The sequence below is a fragment of the Plectropomus leopardus genome, chromosome 9 (assembly GCF_008729295.1).
Source record: "Plectropomus leopardus isolate mb chromosome 9, YSFRI_Pleo_2.0, whole genome shotgun sequence".
In the NCBI taxonomy this organism is placed as follows: Eukaryota; Metazoa; Chordata; class Actinopteri; order Perciformes; family Serranidae; genus Plectropomus; species Plectropomus leopardus.
In genome coordinates, this window is record NC_056471.1 from 4062055 (window position 1) to 4076361 (window position 14307).

Consider the following 14307-nt stretch of genomic DNA (forward strand, 5'->3'; position numbering starts at 1 on the left):
TTGTTGTTTTTGTTTCATAAATATACATTCATTATGAATTTGATGCCTGTAACACATTCCAAAAAATCTGAGACAGGAGCATATTTACCACTTTTTTACATCACCTGTCCTTTTAACAACACTCAGTAAGCATTTGGGAAATGAGGACACTAATAACTGAAGTTTTGAAAGTGAGTTCTGGCTTGATATATATCACTGAAGTTGCTTGGCAGACCAGGATCTTGGTTATCTTGTTTTGTGCTTCATAATGCACCACACATTTTTTTAGACAGGTCAGTCTAGTACCTGCACTCTTTTACTATGGAGCCACTCTGTTGTAACAAATGCAGAGTGGGGTTAGGCATTGTCTTGCTGGATTAAGCAGAGATGTCACTTAAAAACATCTGGATGGCAGCATATGTTGCTCCAAAACCTGTATACTGGGATTGTCCAAACTATTATACTGACAATTATTTTTCCGAAGGGTTCCTAAGCCCATGTAAAATACTTAATACAATCATCCTGGTTTTTAATGCGGTACAGTCCGAGGGGGTCAAAGGTCACGGGCATTCAATATTGTTTTTAAGCTTTACCCCGTACATGCAGTTTTCTCCTCCTTTCTCTTTGTGATGATATTACAGATTGTAGATGGTGATATCTTAAATTATTTGTAAATGTGTATTGAGAAAAGTTGTTTGAAACTGTTGGACTATTTGTCCATACAGTTTTTCACACAACAACTAAGCCTTTTGAGGACGCCCTTTTATACCCTATCATGATACTTTAATCTGTTACCATTTAAGCTGTTGAACGACATTTTGCCAGTAATTACTATTTTCAATATCATTTGATCTTTTCTTTAACTGACTGATTATGGCTATAAAATAGCTAACAAATAATGTCCATAGCAATTTTTTAAGTCTTCAAAGTGTGTTTCTATGTAAAGATAGTGTTGAGGTGAGAACAGGAAGCAGTGTTGCAGCTCACAGTTTGGACAGGGGCATGTCTGTGTCCACAGCATCCACCTGTTCAGTGCTCTGTGAGCTGAGAAAGGTGTGGTCCTGATTCAAGTAGGTGGTAATGAACTCTGGGAAATCCCTCTTTAGGACCACCTCCAGGAACATGTCCGCTGCGGTTTGTAACCTCTGTTTAGCCCTGAAGAAGACAGACAGACAGACAGACCGTAACACTGAGCCATAGCACAGAACCACAGAATGTTCTCCATGGACATAAATAACTACAGACGCCTATTGCCAACAGGAAAGACAAAAAATACTTTTTACTCGATTTTACGTCATACATGTTATGGATAGTGTCCTTATCACTCAAAAGGCGTCCTTAAGGAGCGTCTGCTTACCGGACAGAGTGACAGTGCACCATGAGCTCCATCATCACCTTCTTGGTGAGGTCAGTCACCAGCCACCTGCTCACCATCCTGCTGTCGTCTTCCAGCTTAGTCTGATGACGGATCCACTGCCACACCTAACAACACACACATACACACACATAGTATTATGTCAGGTTATATAGTTCTCACAGTCAACATGGCTTTATACAACAGAGTTTTAGGACCACATTGAGGAAAGTTCTTGTTTTGTTTTGGTTTTTTTCAGACTTCAAGAATAAAGCTGAGCAAAAAGGCAGAATATTACTCAAATAAAGTCGTAGTTTCACTCGAGAAAAAGTCGTAATTTTATGAGAATAAATTAATATTACTAATATACACTTATTATTATAACAGTTGTGACTGTTCGAGAAAAAAAATTATAATTTAAAGAGAATAAGGTTGTAATTTTACAAGAATAAAGTCATATTTTTACGAGAACGGGGATATTATGTTATGGTGCACAGGCAGCCTCCTTGGCAACCACTGTCGCAGGTGTTGTGCTATCCGACACAGTCAACCTGTTGACCTGTGTTTAATATTACGACTTTATTGTCATAAATTACATCCTTTTTCTTGTAAAACAATGACTTCATTCTCTCATAATATTACAATATTATTCTCAAAATTGTGACTTTGTTCTCATAATTTTATGAGTTTTTGAAATCGAACTTTTTTTCGCTTTAACATGGCCCAAATCCTTCATCGTAGCTTTACAATGCTGTTTAACAAAAAAAAAAAACTCTAAACATCAAAAAGGTACATTTTCCCCTTATTTTTTACATTTCTGTGAGAGGGATGTGACGTAATGTTACAAGCTACAGACATGAAAACATTTTGTAGTCATAATAATATCAATGTTTAGAGATTTGGAGACATACACTCTTTGCTTTTGAGTTTGTATTTGCAGTGAATTAAGCCCCACGGGGATGGGAGCCGAAGTTGGATTGCATAATCCTAAACTTACCTGTGATCTGGAAATCTCTGCTGTGGCTGAATCTTCCACCTGTCCTCTGTAGAAAAAGTGTCCTTTAGCTGAAAAATAGAGCTTGATTTTAATAATCTGTTCACTAAATGTTAATACCATCTGCCCTTTAACACAAGGAGAACAATAACTTGTAAGTGCACATACCTGAGAGCCAAGCATTAATAAAGAGGACACCAACTGCGATGTTGTACTTCAAACCATAAAGGGTGACTCCTCCCTGAGGAAAAATACATCAAAATATACTTTATTATTAAAGACTCATACAGTATGTCCAGTTCTGTTACATAAAGCTGTCAAGGTCAGAATTACATGTTCAACCCTCTCATGCTTTGTCACATTCTTTAATCAACAAAATAAATCTAAACAACAATTGAGGGAAGATATGTTTGAATGATTGTATTCATTCCTGCAGTAGAGTTCAATTGAGTTGGAGATTCTATGATTAGGAGCACTGAAGCTCTTCTGGAGGCTCATGGGGAAACAAAACCTGACTATGTGCTATGACTGACTAGGTACTATATTAATACTGGCTATGAACTAACCTATTACTCAACAACTCCTCCTCTGTCTTGGATTTAAATACAAAGTTTAATTTTGTACCTATGAAAACTAACAGTGGTTTTCCATTTTACTTGTTACCCATGAGTTAGAAATGTGTTATTCCCTCACAAAAATATCTGCAGTAATTAAAACAAATTCCTACTAAATCTGAAAATTGCGACACAAAGGCCAGAAGAGGGTATTTGTTTCAGTCTAAATGAAAATAGATGGATTTGCAACCAATGGCTGAATCTGAATGAGTTATACAGTAATGTTAAAATGTTACAGCTTTACAGGGTGTGTCCTTTAGATTCTGGAACAACTTACTGAAGGCATGGACAGCAGGTCATCAGGAGTCACAGTGACATCATTTCGAAGCTGGTGAAGCTGGTTATCACCTTCAGTGTGGAGCTTGAAGAGCTGGAAGACGTGAAGAATGACCATGAATTATCATTGTTAGCCACTCTGTATGTATAGAAAGCTTTGTATGGCTCATGGTGCGGTGCTTACTTTCTGCATGGGCTTAATCAAGCTCAGATCATAAACCATGAAACCATCCACACCTGCGTTGATCTCCAGCAACTTCAGTCTGACAGGTGGGAGGAAACAGAGATAGAGCTGTCAACATTTTTAAGGTTAAAAATGTAGACATTACCAGTGAGTGTATACACTGATGATACTGTATTCTATGTGGTTCATTAGCATGTCGTAGCAATAACTCAGGATTCTTGTGATTAATGACATCCTTTATGTCATAAAGGTTGTTAGCAGAGAAGGAGCTTTTCAGTTGGACCTTCCAACACCAGTTTAAGTGTGATGGACATCAGCTGGGCAAAGACATTTTGTCCTCAAAGTCCTCTGCTTTTCATTGAGTTTTTGCTCTGCTGTGTGCAGTGGTGGAAGGCGTATTCAGAACCTGGATTGACATCAGTCGCACTGTGCTGCATTCAGGCAGTGCTGCTCATTGTCCCATGTCTCTGAAATAACTCAAACTAATGTGCTCAGGTTTCAAGAGGTTAAGTAAAAGTACCAATACAATAATGTCAAATTACTCCATTACAAATAAAAGTCCTGCATCTTACTAAATGTTGAGTCATATTACGAGCTAAAAATGTAGCTAAAGAACCAATATTTAAAGCACTCATTCTGCAGTCGAATACACGCTACGACTGATATGTTGCTGTATTGTATTACACTATTAGATGTTAAATTGTGTGTGTGTGTGTGTGTGCGTGTGTGAATTTCAAATTTTAACTCACACTTACACTCACTCACTCACACAGCCCTTATCAAAAAGTGGTTATGTGTAGATTATACTGCAGGTATAATTGTGTAAGGGTGTGAATATAAGAGAGGCTTATTTTTACAGAACAGATTTGGGTTTTTAATCAGACTCGGGACCAAAACTGAACATAACAGAGCACAATATGAATTAAAATTGTAATTTCTAATAACGCCAAGTAATATTTATTTGCATTCCTTATTTACATAAGTGATGCAAGCAGTCAGAGGCAGGTGTCGATTTTGTTAGTACCTACGCCTACGAAAAGATTGGAGCTACTAACATGTTGATGAATGGCAGAAAACACGTAAATTTCCTTCTACAAACAGTTCACACACAAATTCGTGATTCGTGAAATTTGAAAGAAAGCACAACCACAGTGAATCCGTCAGTAAGTTCACATTTTCTACACTCCAACACTTTACACATGTACAGTGGAGTTCCTACCTGGTCACAGTAGCCAACACTGTCCTGTGGGAGTCACTGATTGGCTCCTGAGGCAGCAGCAGGGCTGCCATGCCTCCTGTGGCCAGGGCCCCTCTCCGGTGACACGTCTGAACCAGCAGGTCCATGTAGCTGCGTAGAAAACGCTTCTCCATGTTCACATATTTACTGCGGTCCGGCAGCAGGAAGGCCTGGCGGTGACCTGGAGGAGGAACACAAAACATGATCTCTTGACTTCAAAGTGACAAAGACAAAGCTTTTTTTACCACAAAATTTGTTTATAATCTGTTCATTGTAAAAAGTTATTAATAATAATAAATCAGTTTTATTAACGCTTTGAAACCTGGAGCCACATCATTTGTCTTGTGTTGCCTTCAGATGCCTTTCATGAGAATAAAAATTATTTGAACCTAGAGCAGATTGGTGTGATTTCTTTCAAAAACATGGGAAAAAAGATAATAAAGAACTTGGTAAGAAATGTCAAAAAGACAATCGTAGCTAGGGGAAAAAAAATATTTCTAACAAATTATCATTTACTTGAAATTATTTTACAGAATTCTTATAATTTCTTAACACTTTTTTTCAGGTTATTTTTTAATTTATTTATTTACTAATTTTTCAAGTCATTTCGTTATACTCTTTACTAATTTCTTGCCAAGTTTTGAGTCATTTATGCTCAAATTGCTCATTGCCTTCTCTGCATGTTTATTAAAGGAGTAAAGATTTAAAAAAAAAAACGGGTTTCAAAGGGTTAAACCTAATTGTTATTTGGCGCCTGACTTAACCTGAGAAGCAATGATTGGTTTCAGAGGCTTGGTGAAAAACACTGGGTTTCACGGGTTATCAGGGGCTTAAATTCAGAGGCTGCGGCTCACCAAACTTATTGACGAAGGAGGCTGAATAATCCCAGATGCCACAGTTGAGTCCTGCTGAATGCTCCCGCAGCTCGTAGAGAATCTCCTCCATTTCAAATGCTGCTAATACATTTTCAATCAGCACCGTCGCCTTGATGCTGCCCAGTGGAAGGCCCAACTACACACGCACACAAAATCAGTTAGATACAACTACATATAAAGGACCATTTCATACATTGTTTTTAAACTACGACTGGCAAAAATCAGGGTATTCATGAATGTTTAAAAGAAATGAAAATAAAAAGAATTAAAATTCTGATCTGAGTTCATGAAATGGCAATTTAAAAATGCAAAGTAAGATTTAACAGTAAACCTGCAATACGAAAATCTCCAGCTGAAATGCTGTAAGTGACACACTGAAGATCCAGTGTGAAGAATTTAGTGATATCTAGCGGTGAGGTTACAGACTTCTCCTGTGTGCCAACGCACTGGCTCTTTCGAGAGTCAATGTTGGATTTGATTTGTCTACCATAGAAATAAAATGGCACTCGTAAATCCCAACACGCTTTTTTTTTTTTGTCATGCCATGAAGTTGTGCCTCTTTCTGCCTGAAAGTAGTCGCTGGCTTACAGCAAGTCTGATTATGTGACTCAAACATCATGTTATTTCCTTCATTAATATCAGAGTTATTGGTAAAACTTTTAACTTCAGGCCATTCTTATCTCTCAGCTGACAGAATGCTCTCTTCTGTTTCCTTCATCCCGGCATGTATTTTTTTCTTAATAGTATAACCCGATTTTTGAAATATTATTAAATCTAATCTAATCTTAGTTTTGTTTTTTTTGGTTTTTTTTTCCTTAACAGTGGCCATAATACACCACTCAACCTACGCTGCCAACAACAACAATAAGCTAAAACACAGTCAGCAGTGGCAGCCTAACTGACACTCCCTGAAAGATGGTGTCCAAAAATTGGCATTTATGTTTTCACTCCATTTTCTCATCATTTTCAGTTCACAGAGAAATATTCTGAGCTGTCTTCAAAACTACATGACTCTGTTGACTGTAAACTGAGCCTAAACCTGTCTCCTGGCAGCCAGTATCATCATTCACAACAACAAAGTCTACTTTACCTGCTCATTTCAAACCAATCAAATCTGATGTAATATCAAAACGATCAGGTTTAAATAGATGACTGATAAATGACCACATGTATTAATGACTCCCCTCGTGTCACGTTTAATTCATGATTTTCTCACATGCCTCCAGTGACGAAGAATCCAAAACAGAGAAAATACTTAATGAACGCGGGCCACATTTAACAATGGCAAACCTACATGTCAAAACAACAATTTCTCACGCAACTCATGTAGTCTAACATAAGTCTCATTTATCCAGTCGTGTGCTGAATACATCCAAAACACAATTTTTTGTAAAAGCTTACTATTTAAAAATTAACTGAAAGTGAAACATATCTACACTGTACATTATTCTGTATACATACACACACACACACACACACACACACACACACAGACCTTGTGTTGTGTCCAAACAAATATGTTGTTCCACAGTCTGGCCTCCATGAAGCTCTCCACCTGGAAAACAAGGAGGAACATTAGAGCCTCATATTGACTGTTTTCATATGACAAATCTGTGTGTGTGTGTGTGTGTGTGTGTGTGTGTGTGTGTGTTTGTGTGTGTTACTTTTGAAAGGTAGAAAAAGGGTCCACTCTTGTTTTCAAAAAGTGTCTTCCCACAGTGAAACATGAGGAGTCCAAAGTCAAAGAGAGGACCAGGAGCTTCCTTCCCCTCCACCTGAAAAACAACACATATGACGTCTTCTGTATGTATGGATTATTGTCTTTCAATTACTCATAGAGCCTACTAATTTAGCCCATAAACAATGACAAATACGCATCTCAGAGTGATTTTGAAAAACGTGCTTATTTTGTCTGTGTTAAGCCATGAACTAAAATATTATTTGAAATAAAACATATATTTAAAAATTTGATTGACACCAGCGATTTTATTTAAGACATAGATTGGTTGATGTTGCTAACATGATTTGTATTGTTCATGAATGAATTTGTTGGCTGAATTAACTAACATGATTTTGTTTTTCTTTTTTCTTGAGGTTTTCAACCCTAACATATTTCAGCAATTATCATTTCAATTAATCTAAGTTGTATTGCGACTTCTGTGGTTATCTATGCCAGGTGGAGCTTAGGCAGGCATTAAGGCTTAAACCTCACAGAAACTCAATAATCTAATAGTATTTATTATACATACATACAAATATAAAAATGGAAAAACAGTAAGTCATCACATTTGGGCAGTTAGAACCAATAAAGTTTGGTATTTTTAACCAAAAGCCAGTGCTGTGGCCAAATCTTAAAAAAAAATGCTGATATTAAGAGTTCCCCCAACAAATCTTCTCCAGCCTTAGAACATGTCCTACAGAAACCAAAACAAAAATTAAAAATTATATTTATTAAATTCCTTTTCTAACATAATTTTGAACATTCTTTCAAAGCCACTCTACATGACCACAGATAAAAATATTGAGAGAATTGCTGAACCCTGTATTATTTTATTGGCTAAAAAGTTGTAAAATGTTCACATATTTTGTGTGAAAATACTATAATCAGCATATGAAATGAGACAGGTTTTTTTAATTATAGTATAATTCCAGTGCTACGTTTAAGAAATCAGCGCAACTTTAGAAATGACCCTCTGTCAGTTTTTATGAGGTTATATCCTCTTTCACATTATTCTGACAGAAGAACGAGAAAAGTGTTTTCTAACACTGTCTTTTTTATGCTACCACCAGGAGTCGCCAAAGTCACGTTTCCAGGCCCCACACACTGTGACTTCAAATCCCACAAAACCTGAGCAAATCGGGGGTTTTTTTGTTTTGTTTTGGGGTTTTTTGTTTAGTTGTTTTCTTGTTTGTTAAAATAAAAAGCAATGACTTAAGTGTACATATTTCTGTGACACATTTTTGAAGATGTAAATATTATAATATATTATAATATTGTATGTTTGGAAAATTTACCCTATTTTTGTTAAATACACTTCTAATAATTTCATCTCAGGCAGCACGGTGGCGTCGTGGCATAGTTGCCTCACAGCAAGAGGGTCCCTGGTTCGAAACCCGGTTGGAACGGGGTTCGGTTCATGGGCGGGGGCCCTTCTGTGCGAAGTTTGCATGTTCTCCCCGTGTCTGCGTGGGTTCTCTCCGGGGTCTCCGGCTTCCTCCCACAGTCCAAAGACATGCAGCTCAGGTTGATTGGTGACCCTAAATTGCCCTTAGGTGTGACTGTGAGCGTGTATGGTTGTCTGTCTATATGTGTCAGCCCTGAGATAGTCTGGCGACCTGTCCAGGGTGTACCCCGCCTTCCGCACAATGACAGCTGAGATTGGCTCCAGCCCCCCCGCGACCCTTACTAGGACAAGCGGTTACAGGAAATGACTGACTAATTTCTTGTCTTTTCCTAATTTCTTGCAGTTGTGTACCTTATGCCAAGTTGCTCACTGCTCTTTTTTTCCCCCAAGAAACCTTTTTTTTTCAGCGGTTTTAATGCTTGTTAAAGGAAAGAAAACTGATGATGGTCCAGGTGTTAAAGGGTTAACAAAATATAATACAGTTTTATTTAATTTTCAAAATCAAACTAGTTAGTGTTAATTAACATTTGGCCACTTCAGATCTGCACTGACTAAATAAAGTGATGAAGCTCAGATGTTATACTACCATCAGGTTGTGCTCCACTATGTTCCAGGCGCGAGGACGAAGCATCAGCACTGGAGCCCGAGAGATGTGCGGAACACCTGTGAACATATGGGGGGAGGTGGATGAGTGGTTTGGTGCATCACTGTTAACTCATTTGTCACATATGTGCAACCACACAAGTATCTGTGAACATTTCATACTTGCTACCCTGGCTCAGCCAGCATGGGTAGCAATATAAAGTACACCACTTACTGGGGAAGTGGTTGTGAACCGCCTTAAAAACATTATAAATGCCTTTGACCTGGTTATAATATGTGGGGCAGTTCCCATCATCAAAGTCCACCTGAAAGCGAAGAGAGAATTTCAGCTGAGCGTTATCATAAAACACAGAAAATACTGGACGAATTAACGTTTTGCTGATAAATTAATAACAGTTCAAAAGTGAAAAAAAACATTGAAATACATGAACATTAATTTAGCTTTTATATTTCCTAATGTTATGATTGTAGTCAAATTCCTGCTGAAGAAAAAACTGCTAAAAACTATTTGATGCATTTTACACACTTTTCATTCTTCATATTTGGATAATTTTGTCTGTGTTCATGCATATGGCATACATTTAGGCAAGTCTGTATTTTGTTTAATCTTGGAATTTCTAGCTAATAAATAGACTGTATAAACAAAATTGTTACATTAATTCTGTTAAGTACAAAAAAATGCACCATGGAAACCCATTCAAATGCAATTTTTGGTCCCTCAGCCATCAAAGCATAAAAACATTCATTGTATTATTGCTGGGTGTCATTTTGGCCTTTTGGCTTGGGAATTGTAGTTTTTACTTTTTTTTTTTTATTTATTTTTTTTACCATATTTGGCATATGGAGAAAATACATGTTACTTTCACTCGGAGCACTGTCACAATTAATGTTACCTCAAATCATTGACATATCCCAAGCTCTGATCATCACAAAAATAAATGAATAAAAAAAATATCTTGGAATAGAGGAATCAGGACAAAAACCTGGCATTTAAAGGGTTAAAGTTATGAAAATTAATTTGATTAAAATTAATTAAATTAATTGATATGTATGAAAAGGACTGATGTTGGTTAAAAATTAACTCAATGAATGTAGAAGATAATATTAATGGATAATATTTTTTTTGTGTTTGATTTTGAAAAGCACATTTTGTGCGCAGAGTGAAACCAGTGTGTGTAATATTAAAGCAGGCCCTAAGGGTTAACAGTATGTAGAGCATTATAGTTTGAAGCACAGGTACACTGACTAAACTGTTGTATTTGATGAATTGGGGATGAGAACATGTATTACAATACACAGTTACAGTGCTGATTACAGGTAAATGACAGAGGTGGTACCTGTATTCCTTGTGCTGGTGACTGGAGAGCTTTAATGAAGCGCTGGGTATCGCAGGGAGCCAGGTCCCCGATATCCACGTGTCTTCTCTGGAGCCTCGGGGGGACGGGGAGCACCCTCCAGGCTGGGTCTCTCCTGATATGTGCGGTACTTTCCAGAAAGTTTGGCAGGTCACCTGAAAGGTCCAAATGGGCCTTTCTGGACACTCGTAACCGCAGGACCTGGATAGAGTGTAGAAGATGCCTCATGCTAAGTTAAACAAGTCTTCCATGCATCACATAAAAAATGCTTTTTCTGTTGCCTTACCTGATCCACCTCCTCATCAAAGGTGGAGATCAGCTCGTGGAGCAAGAGGAGGCACTCTGTGGTGAAAAGAGTCTTATATTCTGTTTCTAGACCTGATGGGGGGGGGGACAGCTCCATCCTGACTGGACCCTGCCGACAAAGAGGGTCAGCATATCAGAGTGTGTATCACGTTGGTTGATCAGTCTCCATATTTGCAAAAAGGAGCTAACTTTAGGGGGCATCACTTACAAATACAGATTCATTATGAACTAGAATAACAGCTTGCGTGAACCCATCAAGTTGCAGTTACTTTTTACATCTGTGTCTATGAAAAGATGGCTGTTTCACTCACATCACAAATTGATGGCTCAGATCTCTACCCTCAGCAAAGTTTCAAGCTTGACACCCAAGATTAGTGTCACCAATTCAATATCTGGTCAAATGTCTCCTCTTCCTGACTTATTGTGCTAAGTAATAGCCAGAAAAGTGTTTTTGCATTACATAATGATGTCACAGGGAAGTTGACCTTTTGACGTTTTGGATATAAAATATCATAATTAGTATATGAATTCTTAAGTTATGGCCAAAAACAATATCTTTTGAGATCACGTGACCTTGACCTTTGACTTTTGACAACCAAACTGGACATTTTTTGCAAAATTTGTAGAAATTTCCTCAAAGTGTTCTTAAAAAACATGCATGGTCACAATGACCCTGACCTTTGACCACCAAATTCAGTCCATTCTTGAGTCATAATGGATGTTTGTGTCAAATCTGAAGAAATACCATTAAGGTGTTCTTAGGATGCCACATTCAAAAGAATGCAGTGAATGCAATCATACTGACTTTGACCTTTCACCTTTGACCACCAAATTTCTATCAGTTCATCTCTGACTCAAATTGGACATTTGTGCCAAATCTGAAGAAATTCCCTAAAGGTGTTCTTGAGATATCCCGTTCATGAGAAGGGCATGGTTGCAAAATCATGATGACGTTGACCTTTGACCACCAAAACGTAATCAGTTTTTCCAAGTGGACATTTGTGCCAAATTTGAAGAACTTCCTTACAGATGTTCCTGAGATTTTGCATTCATGAGATAGAGATGTGAGGTCACAGTAATCTTTACATTTGAGCTTTGAGCCCTAACATTGATTTTGTAGATTATTCATTTCAAGTGGATGTTTTACTAAATTTGAAGAAATTCCCTACAGGTGTTCTTGAGATATTGCATTTAAAAGAGTGGGGTGAATGGAAGAACAGACAACCCCAAATAATAATGCCTTGAGTCAGGATTATCTCTGGTATGGGGGTGTCATAAAAACTTAATAGGCATGTTGGTGCTGGATACCAACACTTAAAGAACCATCTGTACAATATGGTTGGAGAAGTTGAAAAAAATTATAACAAAGTACAAGGTAGATTAACCCCCCCCCCCCCAAAAAAATACATTTCTTGCTCCTTGTACCTGGTACAAAGTTAATATGCCAAATGTTTTGGCATACAGTCTCTTTATAATGAATGTAAGGTGGTTAAAAGCAATGGGCTGAAAGATGCTAAAATGCTTCATATAGCTGAGGGGAGATGCAGAGATAACTCTCTGTGGGTCCATTACTGTGAGTGACATCTTTTTAAATTATAACATGAAATAAAAACATAAAGCCTAATTTAGAATACAGGAAGCCATTCGGGTATGTGTTTCAAGAGTGCCCCGGTATATTAGTGGTTACAGCAAACCACCAATGTTTTATTTTGACCACTTTCATTCACAGGAAATTCCTAACGCTTGTCATACCACAGATGTGTATCAAAAAGCACAAATGAAACTGCTCTGAAGTTCAAAGTCCATCATGCAATGCACTGTTACCGCCTCCTGCAGTTGTTCCTTTTCATCATCCATAATGTGACATTCTTTATTGTCCATAGTGTCTATTTAGCTGTGAAATAAAGCAAGCTGGTGATACTCACAGACATGCTGGTGACAGGTCTCTGTTCACTCAGTGGAAGTGGACTTTGGTTATAGACTTACTTTGGTCACTGTTTAAACAGGAAGATGTTTGTTTGTATGAAGAGTTTAAAGTCCTTTATGTGTAGATTCTGTACAATGAGATATGAGTTTATTTAAACACCGAATTCCCTACGCTGGCAACACTACAAACTTTGGCATCTTAAGAATTGTAAAATATATTTTATGCATAAAATGCAGGAGGTGAGGGGCGGGGATGTGACTTTCTTTCTTTCTTTATTTTTTAATCATGGCCTTAATGGGGGGAATACATGACCCTCCCTCCGGCCATATTTTTTTTATATATTCACACCGAATAGAGATATGGAGCCAATGCCACAAGCAAAAAGTGTGGAGGGTGTTATCACAAAACAAACAGCTGATTTCTTCAGTAAATTGCAAATTCTCCTTAAAAATGGCATTATCACACCAGTTGTGTGCACCTTAGCAGAGTACAGAGCATGACAACCACACATAAAACAACAAAATGTATTACACACACACTTACACACTACGGTGGCCCTGAGGGTCAAAACATTATTTCAGAAAACATTTTAGAAAACAAAATAACATTTCCAAAAATACTGCAACATTTCAGAAACTAAAAAAAAATTTCCCAAAACACTACATTTCCCCAAACACTACCACATTTCAGAAAACAAAATAACATTTATACTACTACTGCTGTCTGCACTGTGTTTTAGGAAATGTTATTTTGTTTTCTGAAATGTTTTGTTTTGGGTAATGTTGAAGTGTTTGGGGAAATTTGGTGTTTTCTGAAATGTTATAGTGTTTTCTGAAATGGTATAGTGTTTTGTCCCACAGGGCCACCATAATACATAAATTACAGCAAGCAAAATAAACCATTGCATACACTGCAGTGGCAGCAGTGTCCAGAATAATATCAGTGACTTTGCATGGCTCTAGATTGTTCAAAACTTCAGTCAGACTTGAAAATGAAATCCTAAGGTTAAGAGGGTATTTAAAGGAATACAAAATGGCCATTTAATGTTGTCTCTTCCTGGAGCTAACTCAAAAACACAACCTCCCCAGTGCCTCAAATATTATTTAGAGTGCCTCCCCTGTTTCCAATTTTGCAGTCCAGAGAATGGTAGACTCTCCCTGCTTATCTTTACTGAAAATACTGCTAAACACCTTCTCCAAATAAAATCCGAAAGAGTATTATTTTCCTTTACTTTCTCCAGGAAGTATTTTACTTAGAAAATATCAACAGGCAGTATAACGTGTTTCCGTATCCGCTGTACGCCTTCCCAGTTTTGATTGCTACAGGAACACCGGGGGTGAACGTAGTTTAGCGGTGCTGTACATTAATGCAAAGCCATGGCAGACAAGGCACAGATACAAGAGGCTATTAAAGTCCAAGGTGAAGTCGTTCGGAAGTTAAAGTCAGAGAAGGCGAGCAAAGAGCAGGTCAGTACTCAC

General features: G+C 37.6%; 2 protein-coding genes across 4 annotated transcripts in view; one reads left to right on the forward strand and one right to left on the reverse strand.

The window, feature by feature from the left end:
• Window positions 1–14307, reverse strand: part of mlsl (malate synthase-like) — a 14792-nt gene continuing 485 nt past the window's right edge. Inside the window, exons 1-15 of one of the 2 annotated variants that reach the window (XM_042492988.1) lie at window positions 12828–12856; window positions 10883–11011; window positions 10579–10797; window positions 9456–9546; window positions 9225–9301; window positions 7178–7288; window positions 7009–7068; window positions 5493–5649; window positions 4621–4819; window positions 3402–3480; window positions 3219–3311; window positions 2496–2568; window positions 2331–2398; window positions 1337–1461; window positions 1–1134 (exon numbers count right to left, since the gene is read on the reverse strand). In XM_042492988.1, the coding sequence (XP_042348922.1) occupies window positions 963–1134; window positions 1337–1461; window positions 2331–2398; window positions 2496–2568; window positions 3219–3311; window positions 3402–3480; window positions 4621–4819; window positions 5493–5649; window positions 7009–7068; window positions 7178–7288; window positions 9225–9301; window positions 9456–9546; window positions 10579–10797; window positions 10883–11011; window positions 12828–12833 (1659 nt within the window). In that variant the 5' untranslated portion in view covers window positions 12834–12856 and the 3' untranslated portion in view covers window positions 1–962. Of the gene's footprint in view, window positions 1135–1336; window positions 1462–2330; window positions 2399–2495; window positions 2569–3218; window positions 3312–3401; window positions 3481–4620; window positions 4820–5492; window positions 5650–7008; window positions 7069–7177; window positions 7289–9224; window positions 9302–9455; window positions 9547–10578; window positions 10798–10882; window positions 11012–12827; window positions 12857–14307 lie in introns of those variants that run through there. The other variant, XM_042492987.1, reaches the window with a different exon arrangement.
• hars (histidyl-tRNA synthetase) overlaps window positions 14129–14307 on the forward strand; it is a 15549-nt gene continuing 15370 nt past the window's right edge. Inside the window, exon 1 of one of the 2 annotated variants that reach the window (XM_042492990.1) lies at window positions 14129–14295. In XM_042492990.1, the coding sequence (XP_042348924.1) occupies window positions 14206–14295 (90 nt within the window). In that variant the 5' untranslated portion in view covers window positions 14129–14205. The remainder of the gene's footprint in view (window positions 14296–14307) is intronic. The other variant, XM_042492989.1, reaches the window with a different exon arrangement.